Source organism: Mustela nigripes, chromosome 9 (assembly GCF_022355385.1).
Source record: "Mustela nigripes isolate SB6536 chromosome 9, MUSNIG.SB6536, whole genome shotgun sequence".
Lineage (NCBI taxonomy): Eukaryota > Metazoa > Chordata > Mammalia > Carnivora > Mustelidae > Mustela > Mustela nigripes.
This window is the reverse complement of record NC_081565.1, coordinates 21296573-21319976: the sequence shown is the minus strand read 5'-3', so window position 1 is coordinate 21319976 and position 23404 is coordinate 21296573. Positions and strand designations below refer to the sequence as shown.

Below are 23404 nucleotides of genomic sequence, written 5' to 3'. Positions count from 1 at the left end.
TCTAGAAGAATAAAAATGTGAGTCTAGGAAAAAAATAACAAAAAAGAAGAGACTATTAATACATGTTATAATTACATATTAAATAGAACTGTATGATACAATAATAGAAAAATCAATAGAACAAAATAGAAAATCCAGACACACTCTAATGTGGGCAAGGATTTAGCATATTTTCTAAGTGGCTTTTCCAATCAGTAGAGAGAAGAAAGACTATTCCATAAGTGATACTGAGATGACTGCCAAAACATTTGGAAAAAAATACTTTTAACCCTTACTTTTTTTTTTTTTTAAAGATTTATTTATTTGACAGAGATCACAAGTAGGCAGAGAGGCAGGCAGAGAGAGAGAGAGAGGGAAGCAGGCTTCCTGCGGAGCAGGGAGCCCGATGTGGGGCTCGATCCCAGGACCCTGAGATCATGACCCGAGCCGAAGGCAGCAGCCCAAACCACTGAGCCACCCAGGCGCCCCAACCCTTACTTTTAAACATATACCAAAATCTTAAGGAAAACCTTAAAGAAAATATGAATAAATATTCATCTAATTTAAGGAAGAATTTTCTAAGTATAAAAGCAATGAAAGAAACCTTAAAGGGAAACACTGATGGGACTGGTTAGTTTTAAAGATGTATGAAATATCTCTTTGACATACACAGATAAAATATAAGAATAGAAAAATACATAAAAGAATCACTTCACACATAAAAATATGCAAATAGCCAGTAAACATGAAGGATTTTTTATAAGTTTTATTACTTAGAGACAGAGCATGTGTGCAAGGCACACAAGTGCAAGGAGGTGGGGAGGGCAGAGAGGGAGAGGGAGAGAATCTCTTACAGACTCCCTTACCCAGCATGGAGCCTCATTCAGGGCTTGGTCCCATGACCTTGAGATCATGAGCCATGCCAAAATCAAGAGTTAGATGCTCAACCAACCGAGCGACCCAAGCATCCCAAACATGAATAATTTTTAAAGTCTAAGTAAAAACAACTTTTGTCCATCACATTGGTTAAAATGTATTAATACAATATCAGTAGTAATATATCCAATGACAATAAGGCTGGTATGAACAGGATATTCTCATATCATGCTTGTGGACGTATAGCTAAAAGAAACACTTATATCAAATAATTCCATTTCCATGAATTTACTCTATGGAAAGAAGTGGAAATGGAAGCATATATTTATGTCCATACTTGAAATTAAAAACAACATTAGTGTTCTCAAATTGGGAATGAATGATACATACATAAGATTTAAAACTGCAGTCACTAAAAGCCATCCTTTTGAAGACAAGTATATGGTGAGATGTTCCCAAGATAATGTTAACATTTAAAAATAATATAATGCAGATACAATATGATCCCAATAGCAAAATGACTTATGTTTAGATTATAGGCTTGAAAGTTTTTAATAAAGGGACATTCTACATATTTAGGATGTAGATATCAATGGATGTAGAAAACATTAATAAAATTCAGTTCTCATTCATGATCAAAAACTCTCAGTGAACTCGGAACAGAAAGAGCTTCCTCAACCCAATAAATTCTTCCCAACATTTAACCACTGAAACTGACATAAACATTGTAAATGATTCACCACCTGAAATGATATTTACATCATCTTTAATGATGAAATTTTAAAGTATTTCCTTTAGTGTCAAGAACAAGACGAGGATGACAACATCGCTGCTTCTATTAAACAATGTACTGTAGGTCCTAGTAAGCACAATAACACACACACACACAAGATATAAATGTTGTGAAGGAAGAAACAGATGGTCAACAAAATCACTGTCTTAAAGAGGTATCTGTTCTCCCACTGCAGAGTACTCACAACAGCCAAGGTGTGGAAACCATGTAAGTGTCTCTCCACAGATGAATGGATAAAAAAAAAAGTGTTTTAAGGAAAATAGGTTTTATACACACAGACACAAGAAAATATTGCTCAACCTTGAAAAAGAAGGAAATTTTGCCATTTGCAATATGGGTGAACATGGAGGACATTTTGCTAAGTGAAATAAACCAGGCAGAGAACAACAAATACTGCATGGTATTAGTTGTATGTGGAATCTTTATTTATTTTTTATTTTTTATTTTTATTATTTATTTATTTATTTGACAGGCATAGATCACAAGTGGGCAGAGAGGCAGGCAGAGAGAAAGGTGGAAGCAGGCTCCCTGCTAAGCAGACAGCCCAATGCAGGACTTGATCCCAGGACCCTGGGATCATGACCTGAGCCAAAGGCAGAGGCTTAACCCACTGAGCCACCCAGGCGCCCCTACATGGAATCTTTAAAAAAAAAAAAAAAATGGAACTAATGTAAACAGAGAGTGGAATGGTGGTTGCCAGGGACTGAGGCTAGGCTGTGGGGAATAGGGAGAGTCTGGTAAAACAGTACAACCTCCAGTTATAAGGTAAGTAAAGTATGAGGATCTGATGTATAAAATGGTAATTACAGTTGATACTACATAACTGAAATTTGCTAAGAAAATAGAACTTAAGTGTTCTTACCAAAAAGAAAAAGAAAAAAAGAAGGTAAGTGATGTGAAGTGATGGATGTGTTAACTCAATGATGGAAATCTTTTACAATATATACATGTGTTAAGCCACCACATTGCACACCTTAAATACATTTTAAAAAAGGAAAAAATATGGCTAGTTGAAGTCAGAGGACTGCTACTTTTTATTATAAATTTTGAGTAACTATTTGATACTTGAAACTGTCTGCATGTACAATTTTTTTCTAAATTAAAAATAAATGGATGCCTGGGTGGTGCAGTCAGTTAAGCATCCAACTCATTTCATGATCTCAGGGTGGTGGGATTGAGCCTTGTGATGGGTTCTGTGCTCAGCGCAGAGTTTGCTTAAGACTCTCTCTGCCCCTCTCCTCTCTCTCTCTGAAATAAATAAATATTTAAAAAATAATAAAAATTAAATTAAATAAAAATAAAAAAGCTACATTTGCATTTGCTTATATATTTGTTGGACATCTGAATGGATATTCATAAAATAATTACATTTATTAATAAATATGTGAATGTTGTAGAAATATTAGCACATATCAACAAACCAATAAACAATAAAACATTTGATTAATTTATTTGAGAGACAGTGAGCAAAAGAGAGAGCATAAGCCCTGGGGGAGAAGCAGAGGGAGAAGAAGCAGAGTCCCCACTGAGCAGGGAGCCTGATATGGGGTTCAATCCCAGGACTACAAGATCATAACCTGAGCTAAAGGCAGACACTCAACCAACTGAGCCACCCAGATGCCCCACAATAAAAGAAAATTACTCACTGTTTTTATGTCTTAAAGAAATATAGGTTTTTAAATTAAGTTATAATTTAGCAATTGACTAAATTTCTTTTAAGACAGAAAATTTACAGTATCAATTGAATTTCAAAACGTAATGCATTCCTTTGGATTTAGACACTGAGGCCAAAGTATCTATAAATCTGGCAGCAATCAATATAGCTGCAAAGAAAATAAATGAAATTGCAAATCTAAATTTATAGAATGATGTCTAATGACAGAGGACCCCTCAGGCAATACAGGATACGGACAATTTATATGTATTTCAGAAACCCAAGTATATTTTCATTCGATGAATAATAGTTAAGGAAGCTTCTGACCCTGGTTGATGATATTATAAAGTTTACCAATAACAGCTTGCAGTTTTCCACATTAATAATAGCTATGTTTGGATATCTTTTATTTTTTATAAACTATCTCATTACATGTACAAATATATTAGTTGATCCCCACAAACATTTTTATAAGAAATTAGAAGAATAAGTTTAAAAAATTAAGGAAGAAAATTGAAAACTATAAAATTTTTAGCTACTGACTTCAAATTGTACCACATTTTATTTTATTTATTTATTTATTTATTTTTAAGATTTTATTTATTTCTTTGACAGAGACAGATCAGAAGTAGGCAGAGAGGAAGGCAGAGAGAGGAGGAAGCAGGCTCCCTGCCGAGCAGAGAGCCCGATGCGGGACTCGATCCCAGGACCCTGAGATTATGACCTGAGCTGAAGGCAGAGGCTTTAACCCACTGAGCCACCCAGGCGCCCCTTGTACCACATTTTAAAAGTAGATTTGGACTACAATCAAATCTTCCAAATCTTTAAGAGTGAATTTGGACTATGATCAAATCTTCATTTGGACTATGATCAAATTCAGATTATTCCTAATATAACATGTTCTCAAGTTTAGTCTTTATTTTTTCTTAAAGATTTTATTTTTAGAGAGAAAGAGAGTGTGTGCATGAGTGAGCAGGGGGAGGGGCAGAGGGGGAGGAAGAGGGAGAGAAGCAGACTCCACACTGAATGCAGAGCCACACCTGGGGCTCCATCTCAACCCTAAGATCATAACCTGATCTGAAATCGAGTCAGATGCTTAACCAACTGAGCCCTCCAGGTACTGTTCAAGTTTATTCTTTAACGCAATCTCATTCTCATTTTAAACTGAGAGGGATCTAACTCTGCATCATCACACACCTATCTGCCAACACTAAAAATTTAAACACAATTTATGTATTTACATAAAAATAGACGTTTAAGAACCAAATTATTATATATTCTACATCTATTAGATTATTGTAGCTCAAGCTATAGTATATCTTAAACTTTATTTTAAAAGGGAACAGGTTATTGTACATACCAGAAAGTTAGTTCTCAGCAAGTTTTTATACAATTGGAAGGATTCAGCACCCTCTAGTAGGGATGAAAATTTGGAATACAGCTTGGATAAAATGTACTTTAATTATTAATTATGGTAAATTTGTAAAAATGAGGTGAATTTCCTGATCTAATACTACAATGACTCCATCTCTACTTTGAATTATGGTTTCATATCAATCAGATCAGATTCAAAATCTTGAGCATATTTTGAAAATAAAATACAGCATCATTTAGTAATCTGCTGTTTTAATGTTATACCAAATTGCTCTGTCATCAGGTCTGATTATGGTAACATGGTGTGGGCATACTATGATCAAATCCCTGACACTATTTTGATGCCCAACACACATAAACCCCCCAAACAACCAAATTCACAAAAAGGGACTAATTTGAAAGAGAAAGTATTTCCCTAATGTGGCAAAGTTTAGAATTAAAATTTTGCAGGTGGATACCTTTAATAAAATAGAAAATTAAAAATAGAATAAAACAGAAAAACACAAAAATGAAAATCTGCATGTTATTAAGAAATGTTTTATAACAATAGAAATAATAAATGTTTACCTTCATTCTGTGTTTGAAGTGCTGGACATTTTCCTAAACCGCTGACAAGTGTAAAGACTTCGGTGTAATCCTTACGGGTATATAAACTGGCTTCCTCTACATCAGTTTGGGAGTTTGGGTTTGAACTTGGAACAACTTCCTCAAACATACAGTCAATCTGAGTCACCACTCCTGTAATTGTTTTTCTATGACATAAAATTACTGATTTTATGTATGTCCTATTTTAAAACATCTTTATAAATAGTATATGTTCTTTGTAGAAAAATTACAAAATTCCAACAGATACAGAGAAGTTACCCATAGCCCCAACAATCAAGAGATGAATTAAAAAATTATGTATCTTCACAATTACTTTTGGATATTTTTAAACAAAAGTAGATTCATATACATAGTATTATGAAACCTGCCTTTTCTGGTAAACAATAAAACATGAGCACATTTATATGTCAGTCAATGTACATTCACTTCATTTTTGATAAACAGGATCCCACTGCATTGGTAGGCCATAATTTACTGAAAGAGTTTCTTATTGTTGGCAATTTAAATTTGTTGTAATCATCTGCTATTATAATGCAAGTAACATCTTTGTGCACTTGCCTGTTTTCCAAAATATGTTTCCTAAAAATGGAAATGATCAAATTAAATGTCAGATCTTTAGACTTTGCCATGCACTGCCAAGTTGCCCTTGTATTGGATGTTCAATGTTTGTTTTCCCACATCATTATCCAACCTTTTATATTCTGTTTTTCATCCTGGGAGGCGCATCTCCATGACTGAACTAAGCTCCCTTGCTCTCTGGCTTCTGGTTGGGTTTGGCCAATAGGACGTATTGTCAGGAGATCAAAGTTGGGAAGAGAAACAAGTTAGGATATTATTGTTCCCAAATGCTTCTCTCCTGGGCCACAGTTTAGAAGTGGCTGCATTCTACCAAGAGTTACATCTCTTGTCAGACAGGCCCTCTCCTAAGCTAGTTGTAGTTCTTACTGGTCTGATTACTGCTCAGTCCCCTTGTTCCTACAAGCTTAGAGTGTTAACAACTTCTTGCTGTTTAGGGGCACTTTTTTTGGGGGGGGGGCTCCCTTGAACTTGCCACCTTGCCATACCTTGCCTATTTCCTGATTCATTCAGGTATATCTGCCACTGTCTGCAATATTGGGAGATTTGGACTTTTTATAAGAGAACTTTTTAATGAATTTTTCTGACAAATATATTATTGGCAATTTAACTATACATTCAAATATACCCCTTTCCCCCTGATATCCTAAAATATTTTAGTCTCAATAATTCCCTACCCAGACTGAGAGAACCAAAGTCAGTATCATTCCCTATGTAATTGGAGAAAAATGAATATGCCATATCTTCAAATCATATATAGAAAAAAGTCTCTAAAGTTTCTCCCTGACTCTTTAAAAAATACAAGACACAAGAAAAGATATTTCAACTTACCCTGGTCCATATTACTCATGAGACCATTGATTCCTATGGGAATCTTTATAGACTTCTAAACTTAGTATTTATACCACAATTATCTTTTTTTGTTTTAAATGTTACTAATAGGGTCAGTACTTTGTAATATTCCTTGGTATTAGAGTTTTGGAAAAAAAAAAACAAAACAAAACCAGTCAATTCTCTTCCTCTAGATATAAAGTTTCTATGAAGAAAAGTAATTCTTGGATCTCTTCCTACTTCTGAGTCCAGTATTATCTATTCTTTGTTCACTGGTGTCACCTTTTCACCTAACCTGTAGTACAGATATTTCTCAGGATTCCAATCTGGATTGTGTTTGCTTTCTTTCCATATCATTCTATCTGGGTAAGTTCATCCACTCCAATTCACTAATTCTTTAACTTAAATGAAATATTTACTGAGTGTCCACAGCGTGCTAATACCATTTTAGGCACTGAGAATGGAGTGATAGAGCAAAACAAAGTTCTTACCCCCATGAAGCTTACCTGTTAACAGAATGATAGACAAACAAATAGCATAATGTCAGGTGGCAAAAAAACTGTTATGAATAAAATAAAATATTAAGACACCAAGTAACAGCCAGAGAGTTGGTAGGAGGTCTATTTTGGAGAGCGGCCAGATGAGGAGCTGATAATTCCACAGCTATCTGAATAATGGTAGGAAGTGACCCATACAAAGGCCTGAAGTGGTGGAACAGGGTTGGTATAGTCTCAGAAAAGCACAAATGTTAGGGTTATTGGAAAAGAGTAAGGTTAGATAGGTAGGAAGGGACCAGATCATGTTGGGTATTACAGCACCTGGTAAGAACTTTGAGTTTTGTTCTATGTGCAATGGGATACTGTCAGTAGGTTCGAACAGAGATAGTTCATGATCTGATTTGTGTCTTAAAAAAAAAGTTCCAGGAAAACTATTAGAAGAATATAGAGGAGTAAATCCTCATGACTTTGGATTAGGCAAAGCTTTCTCAGATATGATGCCAAAAGCCCAAGTGACAAAAGAATAAATAGATAAATTGGACTTCATCAAAAATTTTTAAAAACTGTGCTTCAAAGGATACTATTAAGAAAGTGGAAAGATAATCCACAGAAGAAAATATTTGTAAATCATGTCTGATAAGGGACTTGTATCTAGACTGTGTAGCAAAACTCTTAAAATTCAATTTTAAAAAGATACAAAAAACAACTGAAAAATGGGCGAAGAATTTAAATAAACATTTTCTTGAAGAAGATAAACTAAAGGCCAATAATTACATAAAAAGATGCTAAATATCATTAGCCATGAGGGAAATGCAAATCAAAATTACAATGACATACAATAAGCCATTCATGAATTCTGTGAGTCTATCTAGCAAACTGATCAAATCCAAGGATGAAGTTGCTGGAACCTCCAATTTATCCCTATGGGTCAAAAGAACAGGTTATAACCTGGACTTGCAAGTGGAGTCTGAAGTGGCTGGGGAGGGGAGGCAGGCTTGTACCACTGAGCCCTCGACAGGTGGTATCTGACATTATCTCTGGGTAAAATTGAGTTGAATTGTAGGATACCCAGCTGGTATCAGAGTACTGCTTGTTGGTTTGGGGAAACTACACCCTCTCCCTATGTTGGAATTGGTGTATGGTTTTACTTTGATTCCATTTTTATGAAATGTCCAGAATAGGCAAGTCTAGAGAGGCAGAAAGTAGACCAGTAGTCACCTATCCAAAGGAGGGGGAAAGATGGGGAATGAATCCTAATAAGTTTCAGATTTCTTTTTGAAATGAAAACGCACCAAAATTGACTGTGGTGATAACTGCACAACTCTGTGAATATACTAAAAACCACTGAATTGGAAAAACCACTGAATTTTAAATGGGTGAATTATACAGATATGAATCATATTTCAATAAAGCTTTAATATAAACCTAACCAAACCAAAGAGTATAGGGTTTGAAGTTGAATAGACTAGGGTTTGAACATTTGAATAGTTCCAACTATTGACTGTGGGCAAGTTATTTAATCTGAGTCACAGTTTCTCATATCTAATATTTAGATAGTAACACCCACCTCACATAATAATTATGAGGTATACAGGAAGTAAATATTATGTGCATTGCCCTGTGTTCAATTGCATTCATGTGAATACAGAAAGCCACAGAGGACTAGGGGATATAGTTATACATTCTTCCTCTTACTTTACTTGGCCATTGCTCTCTCCTGGAAGCTAGAAGTTTATTGCATGGTTCTTCCTGATGTTTTTGCATTTTGCCCTTGTCACCGTGGTTTGATAGCCTCAACCCCTTCTTTTTTTTTTTTTTTAAAGATTTTATTTATTTATTTGACAGAGAGAGATCACAAGTAGATGGAGAGGCAGGCAGAGAGAGAGAGAGAGAGAGAGAGAGAGAAGCAGGCTTCCTGCTGAACAGAGAGCCCGATACGGGACTCGATCCCAGGACCCTGAGATCATGACCTGAGCCGAAGGCAGCGGCTTAACCCACTGAGCCACCTAGGTGCCCTCAACCCCTTCTTTATTCTGTCTCTTGGGCTAAAAAAAAAAGTGCTATATTTACTGTAATATGTATGTATTTATTAGGAGCTTAATATGTCTTTTAAACTATGCTTTTTTCTGGTAGTTTTGTAAAAATTAAAATAGTTATTATTTTTGTTAGTGCTCTGTTGCAAGTTGCAGCTTTGATGACAGAAGCCAATTTTCTTGTATGTCCTGTTATTTTTAGCGTGTAATTTCACAGAACATAAGATTTCTTAGGAATACACAGTGGAAAATGCCCAAATATGTTAAAATACAGTACACCACAAGTTAGTAAAATAATTGAGGCCTTAGAATCAATATTAAGAAGTAACAAAAATAGAAACAAGGAACAAAGAGAGAGGAGAAAAAGAGGAAAAGCAAGATTTAAAGAAACTCTAGGTAGTGCTAAATGATCAGAATGTTTATTTCTCAAATCCATAGGTAACAAAACTGCAGTAGCAGAATTATTTAAAATTAAATTTAAGATGGGAAGTATCTATACTTTCTGCTCAATTCTTCTGTGAACCAAAACTTCCCTAATAATAAAGTCTGTTAAAAATTAAATCTTACTGGGGCACCTGGATGGCTCAGTGGGCTAAAGCCTCTGCCTTTGGCTCAGGTCATGATCTCAGGGTCCTGGGATTGAGCCCAGCATCGGGCTCTCTGCTCCGCAGGGAGTCTGCTTCCTCCTCTCTGCCTGCCTCTCTGCCTACTTGTGATCTCTGTCCATCAAATAAATAAATAAAATCTTTAAAAAAATTAAATCTTACTGTATGAGACAAAATTGAAATTAATGGCTTACACACATAAAAAGTGGAGTTTAGAAGTTCATGGCTAGTAAAACAGTTTGCAATGTGTTAGAGACTAATGCTCCTTTTGTTCTACTCTTTCACTCCTACGTTTAGTTCTTGCCAATACAGCCGAAGTTGGTTGCTGGAATCAGTTATTACATATCTATTCCAGCACTGGGAAGGAGAAAAGTGAAGGAGAAAAACATGCTTCTTCCTTTTTTTTTTTTTTTACATATTTTATTTATTTATTTGACAGAGAGAAAGATCACAAGTAGGCAGAGAGGAGGAAGCAGGCTCCCCGCTGAGCAGAGAGACTGATGTGGGGCATGATTCCAGGACCTTGGGATCGTGACCCGAGCTGAAGGCAAAGGCTTTAACCCACTGAGCCACCCGGTGCCCCCATGCTGCTTCCTTTTAAGGACATTCCCCCCAAATTGCATAAGCCTCTTTTGCTTAATATTCTATTGGGAAGAAATTAGTCACATGGCCATGTGTAGTTACAGAGAGGCTGAGAAATGTAAATGTGATTCTAGGTGATGCCACAGGTCCACCTTCTTTGCCATGGACTCCATGTTGGTACCGCAAAATGTAAGGAAGGTGAGATAAGATAGGGCATCCATTCTTTCAGCGCCTCCCATTTCTCCCATACATGAATCTTGGTTGAGTCAAAGTAGCTAGATAACTGCTTTCACTGCGGATTTATTGTGTATTCTTGCTCTATGCCTCCAGACTTGCTGTTTCCTTTGCCCGAAAACCCTTCTCTCACGTTAGTTTCTCTTTTAATGTCCAGCTCAAGCTCAATTCCTACTTCTTTGTAAAGCTGATCTCTCCTGCTTATAAATGCACAGCCTTACCATCTAAATCATGAAGTGAAGAGATCTTAGAGATAATCTTGTTTCTTGTTACTTTAAGTAGGTTCTTGGGCCAGCAGTACCATCATACCTAAGAGCACATTAGAAGGGCAGAACTGGGATGCCTGGTTGGCTCAGTCAGTTAGGCATCCAACTCTTGATCTCATCTCAGGTCTTGATCTTAGGATTATGAGTTCAAGCCCTGTGTTGGTTTCTAGCATGCTGGGCATGGACTCTACTTAAAAAAAAAAAAAAAAAAAAGTGCAGAATGACAGGCCCCAACACAGACCAACTGAATCGAGATCTCCATTTTTAGTAAGATCATCAGGTGATTCATATGCACATTAAAGTTTGAGAAGCACTGATCCAGTGTCATTATACTGATAGAGAGTGAGGGTCAGAGAGAGAAGATGACTTGTCAAGTAGGTAGTACTTGACTTTTCAAATCAAGACTTGAAATCCACATTTTTTTTTAAACTCATGGAGCAGAGCTCTTTTCACTACACCCTCCTGCTTCTTCATTGCTCAGTTTAGTCATGCAATAGGCACTTTGTATCGGCCTTATGCCTTGTGATAGAATTTCTGATGGTCATCTTGTATTATGATTTAATTTTTACATGGTTGGTTTTTTTGATGTCTATATATTATCTTCCTAACTTGAATTTTAAATTCTTAGATGATGGAGATGGTATATTGGGTTTCTTTGAATTTGGAGTCTGGACACATTTAAATTGGTTATTTGCTTCTTTCCAGCAATTTCCAATAATTAAGGAAAACTTAAATTACTAAACCCTGAAAATGTGAAAAACTAAATCCTTCCTGGGTCTGATCAGCACCCTTTATACAAAGTGAAGCAACAGAGTAAATTATTTACCTTTGCACTGAAATCTCTAATTTTTGTCTATATTAACAATGTTGGGTTAGATGTCCTTCCTTGTATTATGTATGCTCTGTCTTCCTATCTCTGTCATTATATTTTCTATATTGTATTGTAATTATTTATTTATAAATCTCTATTCCCTAATTTCTTGTGTTCTTTGAGTAGAGACTGTATCTTATTCAGTTGCGTATTCTGTATCCAGCACACAGGATTGTATATAATAAATATTTGATGAATGACTGAACTAATAATAAATAATGTTTTGACAATGTTAGAAAATAGCCTTAAATCTGCATTTATACTACAATAAAAAAGACCAATTTTAATACAAAATGTCCTATAGACTCATTCTATAAGAAGTTTACTTATTGATTAAAAGTATAGTAATATATTTGCTTTCTTTCTGTGTGCATTTTATAGCACAAATGCATAGAGAATGGTTAATATGTGATAACTGAAGCCAAAATAAAAAGGGTATAAATCACCTGTATTAACCTCTCTTTTGTGACTCCGATTAGGGCTTTTTCTTCAGATAAAAGAATAAAATTGGTATGGATACAAAAGAAAGGATATTCTCTCTGCCGGTGTCTAGAGAACTTACTGTTTCTGTCCTAGACATAAAGGGGAAATTGAGGTTAAGGATACATACTTCTCTAGAAAATCCTCCACAAAAAGACTTGCTTTCCATTGATCCAAGACTGAAATATCATCTGTCATTCCCCACACCGAAACAGCTGAAACTAAAAAGGAGAATGGTGAACATTAACTTATGGAATTTTCTTTTTCACTTAATACAAAGAAGCCAAACATGAACCTTTTACATTATGATGTTATCTTTATTTGTTCACAAATGTAATTTTTCCTCAAATTTTACCAGATTCCAAATATTTAAATAATCTTCCTCATTATTACAATTCACCCCCCCAAAACCGCTCAACTATAGTCAGAATAACATCACCTGAACATACTACCCTCATTTTTACATCCTCTCTTTTGCCAATACAGCACTACCATCCTAGATAGTCCTGTTCAACAGCTCATATTACTCCTCATAAAGTTTTATTATTTTTTATTATTTATTATATATATTATTATATATTATATATAACACACATATATAATATTTATTATATATTATTTATTATATTTCAGCTTGTTCTGATATATTCTCCTTGAAGGGCCAAAGTTGTCAGTAGCACTCATTCTGGTACATGACCAAACACAGCCATATTTTAAAATTTTAGGTATCTATAACTTGTCTCTCAAATTAGACCCTTGGTTCCTTAAGAGGGAGATCATGTCAAATACTAATCTCAGAAAAAGCAACTGAGTGAAGTTAAGAGTCAAAGCACCTGTATTCTACTACCAATGTTACATCTTAACTAGTTTTGTTATCCTGAACAAATCACCTAACATCCGAATCTGTGTGTCATTGAAAAAAATACAAAAGTTTAGTGGTAACAAGTACAGGTTCTGGAATCGCCCTGACTAGATTTTAATACTTGTATTGCTACTTATTAAGGGTATGAGCTTGTGTAAACCTCTTAACCCCTTTGTACCTGTATTCCTTATCTACAAATTAGGAATAATAATAATGGCCTTTTCCTAGTGTTGTGAAGATAAAATGTGATCAGACATATAAATTGTTTAGACAGTGCCTTACATATTGTAAACAAATTTTGGCTATTAATGGGGATGCCTGGGTGGCTCAGTCCATTAAGCGTCTGCCCTCAGCTCTGGTCATGATCCCAGGGTCCTGGAATCGAATCCCACATTGGGCTCCTTGCTCAGCAGGGAGCTGCTTTTCCCTCTGCCTGCCATTCTCCCTGCTTGTTCCCTCTCTCTCTCTCAATCTGGAAAATAAACAAATAAAATCTTAAAAAAAAATTTTGGCTACTAGTGTTATTATTGTTTTTAAAAAGAGAAAAAGAAATAGGAAAAATGATAAACTCATTTTTCCTTCTGTACATTTATTTATTTTTCCTTCTGTACTTTTAGATAAGCAGATTAATAAAAGCTATTCTTTAACTTACTTCCAACCTGATTAAGATTCATTCCATTTTTATAATATTCATTGTAAAATGAATATTCCTCCTCCCTCATGTCCTTACTATCCTTACTACCTTTCTTACACAGTTCAGTTTCCATAGCCAGTCCCATAACCACTATCTTATAAAGATCCTTAATTTCTTTGCCTCTCTTTCCCTTGTACTAACTTAGGAAAACCTCTACTCTCTACCTTATGTACGTACACTAGAACAGCTGAAAATTATTGGAAAAAGATCATCCAGTCATGCTGAATGAACTCATTCTGATTACGACCATAAATTTCAAATGGGCATCCAATATTGACAGATGATAATAGTACATCTTCCTAACCAAACCGGCTTTTTCATTCTTCTTTTTTTTTTTTTAAGATTTACTTATTTATTTTATTTTAGAGAGAGGAAAAAAATGATCATGTGGAGAGGGAAAAGGGCAGAGGGAGAAGGAAAGAATCTCAAGTAGACTTCTTGCTGAGTGTAGGGCTCAATCCCAGGACCCTGAAATCATGACCTGAGCTGACTGCAGATGCTTAAGGGACTGAGCTTCTCACTTGTGTTCTTATCTGGTTCTGCCTTTTCACTGCTGGAGTATTTTAGGATTTTGTCCTAGGATCTCTGCTTTATATATATTCATGCTCTCAGTGACTGCATCCACTTCCGTAAGTTTATGTGCAATCCATATATGATTACTTCAATTTGAAACTCCAGCAGTGCTCAAGATTTATATAATAAATGACCTCCTTGATGTCTTCATTGAGATGCCTAAATAGGCATTTTAACCTGGCCAAAGCAGAGCACCAACTGGCTTTCCCGTGAGCCTTTCCTTATCTTAGGAAAGGGCACTGCCATCCACCCAGTTACTTAGGTCAAAAACCTAGAAGAAATTTTTTATTGTTCTGCTTTTTCTTTAACCCTCACACTGTTGGCTGGACCTCTCATATAATCTCAATTCAACCACTCCTCACACATCCATTAATATAAGCCTAGTCCAAGTCACTATCATCATTTATGTAGAGTATACATTCACTTAGCAGTCTAGATTCTGAACCAATATGATAGCTTTCTGATTGATTTTATCTCTACTCTTCCCAATCCCTATCCCTTCCATACTCCAGCCAACTAGAATGATTTTTCTAAAGCATATATCAGATTGTCACACCTCTTTTAAAAACTGTCCAATGATTTGCCACATTAGCCATAATATAAACAAGCAAATAAACTCCATATTATGGCCTATAATGCCTTATATCTTTCATAAGTTGCCTACTTTTTAAATATCCCCCTTTCATTAACCTGTCATGGTGGCCTAATTATTTGGTCCTAAAACTCATCAAGTTTATTCCAGAGTCAGAAACTCTGCATTTTCTTGAAAGCTTTCTCCTCCACTATCTTATTGTTGTTGCCTTCTCATCATTCAGATCATGCCAACTCATATGTCCAGCTCCTTCCCTAAGCATCTTAGGAAATAGTGCTCCCTACTAAATCTTTTATCACATTACCCTATTGTGTCTTCTCTACACATTTATTAATACCAGACATTAGCTTATACACTTAATGGGTTTTTTTTGCAGCAGTCTTTTTACCAGTCTGAAAACCCATGGAGGGAAGGAACTACTTCTGTCTTATTAGTACCATCCTTAGCACCTATAACAGTACCTGGTACATAATACATGCTAAAGAAATGTTAACTGACTTGCCTCCTCTATGGAAGCTACCTCTTTCTTCCTATCTTTCTTTCTCTTTGAAGCTATCTCTTTTTTAAAAACACAACATGATAAGAGCAAAAGATATTTTGTACATGGGGCGCCTGGGTGGCTCAGTGGTTTGGGCTGCTGCCTTCGGCTGGGGTCATGATCTCAGGGTCCTGGGATCGAGCCCCGCATCGGGCTCTCTGCTCCGCAGGAAGCCTGCTTCCCTCTCTCTCTCTGCCTGCCTCTCTGCCTACTTGTGATCTCTGTCTGTCAAATAAATAAATAAAATCTTAAAAAAAAAAGATATTTTGTACATATACATTTAAACATAATTTTATATGCAGTATATCATAACATTTTAAAGTAGCCCTCCAACAGTTGAGCAAGATCTTATTACAATACAACAAATGTTTACAATGCTAGAATATTTTAAGACTTCATCATCTACATATCTTTTATTTGTTCTATTCATATCTAGTATAAGCTTCCCAATTCCCTACTTTGTCACCTAAATTCTGTCATAAAAATATTAATTTTTAACATTCTTGGAGTTCTTTTTTGTTTTTAAGATTTTATTTATTTATTTGAGAGAGAGAGAGAGCGCAAGCGCACACACCAGAAGGGGAAGCTCAGAGGGAGAAAAGCAGACTCCCTGCTGAGCAAGGAGCCCAATGCAGGGCTCAGTCCTGGGACTCTGGGATCATGACCAGAGATGAGCCAAAGGCAGAAGCTTAAACTGACTGAACTACCCCCAGGCACCTCTTGGAGTTCTGATATGAATAAATGCAATGCAGTTTTACTAATTTAAAAAAGCACATTTTCTTAATTTACTATGCTAAACTCTCACATCACTTTTTAAATAGATTTTTGAGAAACAAAAGTAAAACATACCTCTCATCCATGGCCTCCTAAACTTATTATCAATAACTCCTGCATAATAATTTCCATCTTGATATAAACATGAAGGGACTTGAAGCAATAAAGCATCTCTGCAAAACTTCTTTCTAACTATATTCTATGTAAGAAAGTAAGATTATAAAATCTTTAAAAATATTTATCAGATGCAATTAACAGTATTCAAAATAATAAAATTCATTATTCTTTTAAATTCATATCATTTTTATTTAAAGGTAATACCTACTCATTATAAAACATAAAATAACACAGAACACATAACTGAGAAAGTCAAGGTCTCTAGTAATTTAAGTAAGAGTTTGGCATATTTTCCAGAGACTTCCTTTTTTAGGCTAGGCTAAATATGTGTGTGTGTGTGTTTATGTTTGACACGAGATCCCATCATTTATACAGTATGCAATTTAGCAATGTGTTTTTTTCACTTAACAGTATAATATGGCTGTCTTAATTTTGTTTCTATGTTGCACTAGCAACAACCAGCAAATAAATTTTTGACTTGAAAAAAAATCAACAAATAAAACTATTTCTTTAACCTCATCATCTTTGGTGTGCCTCTGAAAAATGTCCCACTATTCTTCTCAGATTATCAAAATCCTATTTATCAAAAAAAATCCTATATATCGGGGAACGTGGGTGGCTCAGTGGGTTAAAGCCTCTGCCATCTGCTCAGGTCATGGTTCCAGGGTCTGGGATCGAGGCTCACATCGTTCTGCTCAGCAGGGAGCCCGCTTCCTCCCTCTCTCTCTGCCGGCCTCTCTGCCTACTTGTGATCTCTGTCTGTCAAATAAATAAATAAAATCTTTAAAAAAAAATCCTATTTATCTTTCAAGGCCCATCTTAAGCAATATCTCTGCTATGAAGCTTTTCCTCAGTAACTCTCAACTTCCCACAAAATTCATTATTCTGTGTATTTGGACAAATGATAGTTTCTTGCATTACTTCCCAAGAGTTCTTTGTTTGCTGAAGGTGTTAATCATATTAAATAAAAGGTCTTAATTATCCAAGAATAAATGGTACAAAGAAAGAAGAGTTAAAGTAATTTATATAAGATGAGGACCAAAAGTTCATTGCAAAACAGAAAAAAAGCTTGATTAATACTTTGTCTAAAAAAAAATGAAACAAAGCTACAGAAATTAAATTTTGTAGCTAATAAAATTTTGGTTTTAATTAGCTCGTAACCATAACTGGTTTTTTGTCAAAATTCTCCCATAAACTGTATTATGTAATGATATGGATATTAGTCATTGCCTAACCTTTGATTATAAAGAAGATATTTTAAAAAAATATTTAACCAAAATATTCCCAAGGCATCTCTGACTCCTTTAATATGCAAATCATTCTCTTCCTCTTCTCTGTAACTAATCTAATGTTTCAAGGTCTTCATTTGACTATAGCTTTACCTGTTGAGTGGCTCCTCAATACTGTTTCCATGAACTTTACAGAATTCTACAACTTTTGCGAGAAATGCCATCAGTCAGTATCATATTTGTACTATATCATGGGATGTGATCCACCAGTGAGAAACTAAGATACTACAGGCAAGGATAAAAGTTTAAGGATGTCTGAATACAGATTAATTTTGAAGTGGCCAATATATTCATAAATATATCTGGTTAACAATGACTTCTGATTCCCTACCATGTAAATGTTATAATAACATGTTTACTTCCCACAGTTATGAAGAAATAATAAAACCTGAAGATGTCTAAATGTCTTTCTTATTTCCTATAAAATGTAACAGTTTTAGTTACATTGGAATAACTTTTTTTCCTGGTAAAAAGGTCAAGGTTATAAAGAAAATAAAAATTTACCTTCTCAATTAAGATTATAAGAACAATGATTTATTGTATGACGACTACTCCAATTAGTTTCTTAACAATGTACTAGACTTAAACCTCAGCCTTTAATAAGCTGTTTAAGATCTCTAGACATCAGTTTCCGAACCTGTAAAATTGTAAAATCTAGCTCTTGGAGTAGTCATGATGATCAATGGCATAACCCATCAAGAGAGCAAATGATCAAAAGATATAATCCATCAAAAGAGCAAAGTATCTGGCCCATAGCAAGTGGTCAATACATGCTATTACTGTTATTTCCGCATAAAGATAACCGGGACTGCTTCTCCCTCCCCGACTCTTTTCAAGGACAATCACTCAAGAATATTGATACACAAGCAGCCTAAATATGCCAAGTTTCCATTTTTTTTCTGCTGACAGCTTCAATTCACAATACACTGCCAATAATTTCCTTCCAAAAGTGGCATTTTTAAGGTATACTGGAAGTGGGAAGAAATTTTAAATAAATCCCAAAGTAATTAGATTAAGGATTAATCTAAGGACTACTGCAAAATTATCATAATCATGTAGTGAATGCAGATAGTACTTTTCATATCATAATTCTTAGTAGTTAGTGATTCAGTAACACGCTACCTCATATAAATAGTCTATTGCACAATATTTGAATGTTGAAAACATGTCCTCTTTCTTTGAAAGTGGTACAAATTTCAGTATCTGGAAATACAAAAATCAAAATTAAATGTTAGTAAAATAGCAAAACAAGGAGAAGGAAACCATTCTTAATCACAAAATTTGGTTCATTCATTTTTAAGAAGGCACTGAGTGATTAGAAAAAAGCTAACTATAAAAATAATAGTTATTACTATGATTTAAATCTAATATCAAAATAATGTATGTTGATATAAAATCATTCATCTAATTTTCATATATTATTTAATCCACACAACTTCTGGCTGGTGGATTAAAGTATATATTCTGTGATCATTTTGTTGCAAAAGAGGCAGGAATTTGAAAGAATTGTACAGTGGTTTTCTCAGGAAAACCGTATTTCTTAAGTGGTCTTGAAATAGAATAACCACAAGTAAAACTGTGCTTAAGCAGGGGAGAATAATCTGGGAAACTGCAGTCTTTTAAAAAATAAAAAGCCCAGGGGGGGTGCCTGACTGGCTCAGTTGGAAGAACATGTGACTCTTGTTCTTGGGGTCATGAGTTCAAGCTCCTGCTGGGAATAGAGTTTACTTAAAAAAAAAAAAATTTTTTTTTTAAATTTAAAGGCTGAAGTTAGAATTCCCTAATAGCCCATTTGGAATAAAGCCACTAAGACATAGTATTCCTAGGTCAATGGGTACATTATTATTGGTAAATAAACAAATTCATCCAATGAAGCGATAGGTAAATTTTAGAATGCTGAGAATCCAAGATGGTTCTCATTTATGTGAGAACCAGAGCAATTACAGCTTATAAGAGTCACTCTAGAATAAATCAGTGTATCAGGTAGTTCTTAGCATTTTGATCAATTACTTAAAATGTTTTGGGTAATTTAGATGTAAGTCAGAAGTCTTCATATAGTAGTTTATCAGTAAGTTTTTAGTAGGTGAAATAAACATTTTAATCTGAATGGCTTTGCCTTAGTTTCATTATTATTTTAAATTTGTTTGAAGTTTACCTGTTTCTTTATCTAGGGTGAAGGTACAGTACCAGAAGACCTTAAGAGTTCATCTACATTAATTAGCTATGGATCTATTCCTATTTTCAGTCATCATCGAGAGAACATTCTTAACTACTCAATTACTGTATAAAAAACTAAGAGCAAACTGGTTATGGAATATAATTACTTTATCTGATTAATGAATCAGAAGACATTGTGGATATTACAATAAGCTTTCCAATTAAAACAAACCCAATAAGCTATCTGAATTATTTTTAATATACCTGAAATATTTTTAGTATTATTAGGTTCTGTGGTATCAACAGATGTTTTATCAACAGATGTGGGGAGTACATAGCGTGGGTGCCCTCTTCCACTCTTAATTAAACAATGTCAACATAACATTTTCTTACTGGTGATTGCTTCTCTGGAAATATTTTCCAATCACTGTACTTCCATACCTTTTCCATACAGTGTTCACTGATCTTTGAGGCAAATATTAATTTAGAATTTCCATTTCTTGATATTGTGCTTTCAAAAAAACATTATCTGATGTGCTTAATTCTAGAAGTCATTTCAAAAAGTTTAAAACAACCAAGTTACTTAGTTAATCCATTCAGTCACTCTCAGCGTTCATCTTAAATTTTCCTTTCTTGTGAAGCCTGTATTTCTACTAGCTTCAGATTCATCACTCTCATCAACTATCTTAAACAATAATTACTGCTGTATTGAAATTAATCATCTAAATTCATGCTGAACCTACAGTATTTAAATAAGATACTATATATCATATATACTCATAGAATTCCTCTCACCTGTCAACTTTACTTCATTGCATTACAGGTATTTGAATCCATCTTAAAATAGTGGGTGGACAGGAAGAGAGATCAATTGGCCTTCTTTCTAAATTCAAAGGGAGAAAACAAGCAACATCATGGCTAAAAAGAAGTTATTTTTAAAATAGTCAAACACTTGGGGCACCTGGGTGGCTCAGTGGTTTAAGCCTCTGCCTTTGGCTCAGGTCATGATCTCAGGGTCCTGGGATGGAGCCCCACATCAGGCTTTCTGCTCAGCCCCTCTCTGCCTGCCTCTCTGCCTGCTTGTGATCTCTCTGTCAAATAAATAAATAAAATCTTTAAAATAAAATAAAATAGTAAAACAATCAATCAGGAATTGCAATTCCTGAAATATTTTTCCTTACCTGTTTCTAAAGATTTTCTTTCTCTTGTGCTACCTCCTGACTGGGGCCGAAATGGAAATGCATATCAATAACTAGGTTAGGCTCTTAGGCAAAAGACCAGAGAAGGAAGGCCGAAGATTTTTTTTTCCACCGAGTTTTACTGAAGTATCATTGAGATAAAAGTTTTACATATTTCTTTTTTTTTTTTTAAGATTTTATTTATTTATTTGACAGAGAGAAATCACAAGCAGATGGAGAGGCAGGCAGAGAGAGAGAGAGAGAGAGGGAAGCAGGCTCCCTGCTGAGCAGAGAGCCCGATGCGGGACTCGATCCCAGGACCTGAGATCATGACCTGAGCCGAAGGCAGCGGCCTAACCACTGAGCCACCCAGGCGCCCAAGTTTTACATATTTCAAGTGTAGGTATATATAATGGAAGATTACTTCCAAAATTATTTAAGACATATACGAGTGAATATGAATTGTAGGGCTGGCTTTCTGTCTCCTCCCACAGGGCTAAGGCATATGGAGATTTCTTCCTTTCCTCACTCCTGGACCTAAAAACCACACTTTAGCCATGTAATATCCCAGAGGAGGCAAGGTTCACACATTTTCTCGTATTTTTTAAATCTGTACAACTTCTTGTTAGTGGGTTGATATACCACTGGCTTTTCTCTGCCCTTCACCTCTATTCCCGCCACATTAGGTTACGTGGGCCCTGGCTCTGGGGTCTTGTCCTCACAGAGCCACATCAACCATGCCTCACAAAGATATTTTCCAGAAATTGTGGAGCCGCCATACCCTAACCCCGTCCTGACCTTTTCTTCTCCTCTGCTCAAGAACACCTTCCCTCTCTCCTCTCTTCACCCTCTCAGGGTTGCTACTGAAGGGAATATCGCCACCGAGCCGTCTCTGCCTGGGAAAATTCCCGCCTACTGAGCATGTGACCTCCGGCCCTGGGCTCAGCGCAGGCATTGGCCAGCCTGGCCAGGCCCCGCCCCCCGTCTCCTAGCACTTCCGCCTGCGGTTGCCCAGTGCCTAGGCTGTCGGGGTCTTCGTTGGTGAGCGGAACTTTTGCCGCATTGAGTGGAGAGTGACAGCGGAGCAGGTGGAGGGAAGCCCGGAAGGAGCCGGTACGAAAGGCAGGGAAGACCAGGCCGGGGAGTCTGGACTTCTGATGTTATTGGCTAATCCTGACCAAACGGGAAAGGAACAGAGGGAAGGCAGGGGCAGAAGCTTTCCCGACGTAAAACAGGATTGAGGCATCAGATGCAGGGAGACAAGAAAGTGAAAGGGAGGAGGCCAGCCTGATTCAGGTATCTGGCTCGGTGTTGGCCGTGCCTTGATGGCAGAAGAGCATTTGAGGAGGGGCAGGGGCAGGAAGATAGCTAGAATTGGGACACGCAGATCGTACACGTTGATTGATAGCCACCCCTTCACAAACACACTCCTTTGGGAATTACTAGACCCACCTGACCAGGAAGAATTGTCGCTGTATTTCTTAACTCCTGTCTTTCTTTCCGTGACCTAACTTGGCATTAAATTTCTCCCCAGAATATTGCAAGAAGTAACATGCGTTTATTTATTTTAGTAACACATGGGTGTTTTTCCAGTTAATTACTAACAAAATAGTAATTATGAGACATCAGTGGATAAGCCACGTTACTTTCCCAAGTGACTGACTTCATTGTATTTTGCGCAAGTGTGTGCAGTTTGCTTCACCGATACGGATTTGATGTTTGGCGGTAATCAATATAAAGATGTTCATCTGTCATTGAGGTACATTACTATGTATCGTTGGATGTATACCTTTTATTAAAACTAATTTTAAATTAATTTGGTAAAAATTACAAAAGTAACACTCATTGTACTCATACTCATTGTAACGGGCAAAACCATTCTAAAATGAATTAAGAAAATGTAATCTCTATTACGAAACTTATTCCCCGATAACTGATGTTAACAATCTGGGTGTATCTTTTAAAAATTAAATTAAATTAAAATTTAAAATTTAAGATATATTAGATTATATTTTATATATATACATATATATTATTTCAGATATATTATTATTTAGTGATATATCAGCTGCATCTAACACCTAGTGTTCACTTTATCAAGTGCCCTCCTTAACGCCCATCACTCAGTTACCCCATCCCTCCATCCAGGGGTATATCTTTTCATACCTTCTTGTACATTCATACAAATTTATATGGACATGCACACACAAAATAGTTTGGCCAGTTATATAAAAATGGGTGCCTTATTTTTCATGCTCCTTCACTAAACCATACATCATGAACAACCTTCCAGTTAAAAATATATAGATTTTGGGGCGCCTGGGTGGCTCAGTGGGTTAAGCCTCTGCCTTCGGCTCAGGTCATGATCCCAGG

General features: G+C 35.7%; 1 protein-coding gene across 1 annotated transcript in view; it reads right to left on the bottom strand.

Annotated features, from left to right (window-relative positions):
- The window catches only part of SHOC1 (shortage in chiasmata 1), a 75376-nt gene extending 56513 nt beyond the window's left edge, over positions 1-18863 (bottom strand). Inside the window, exons 1-4 of the mRNA XM_059411067.1 lie at positions 18819-18863; positions 16366-16489; positions 12388-12478; positions 5244-5428 (exon numbers count right to left, since the gene is read on the bottom strand). Coding sequence (XP_059267050.1) covers positions 5244-5428; positions 12388-12478; positions 16366-16489; positions 18819-18863 — 445 coding nt within the window. The remainder of the gene's footprint in view (positions 1-5243; positions 5429-12387; positions 12479-16365; positions 16490-18818) is intronic.
- Between the last annotated feature and the right edge of the window lie 4541 nt (positions 18864-23404).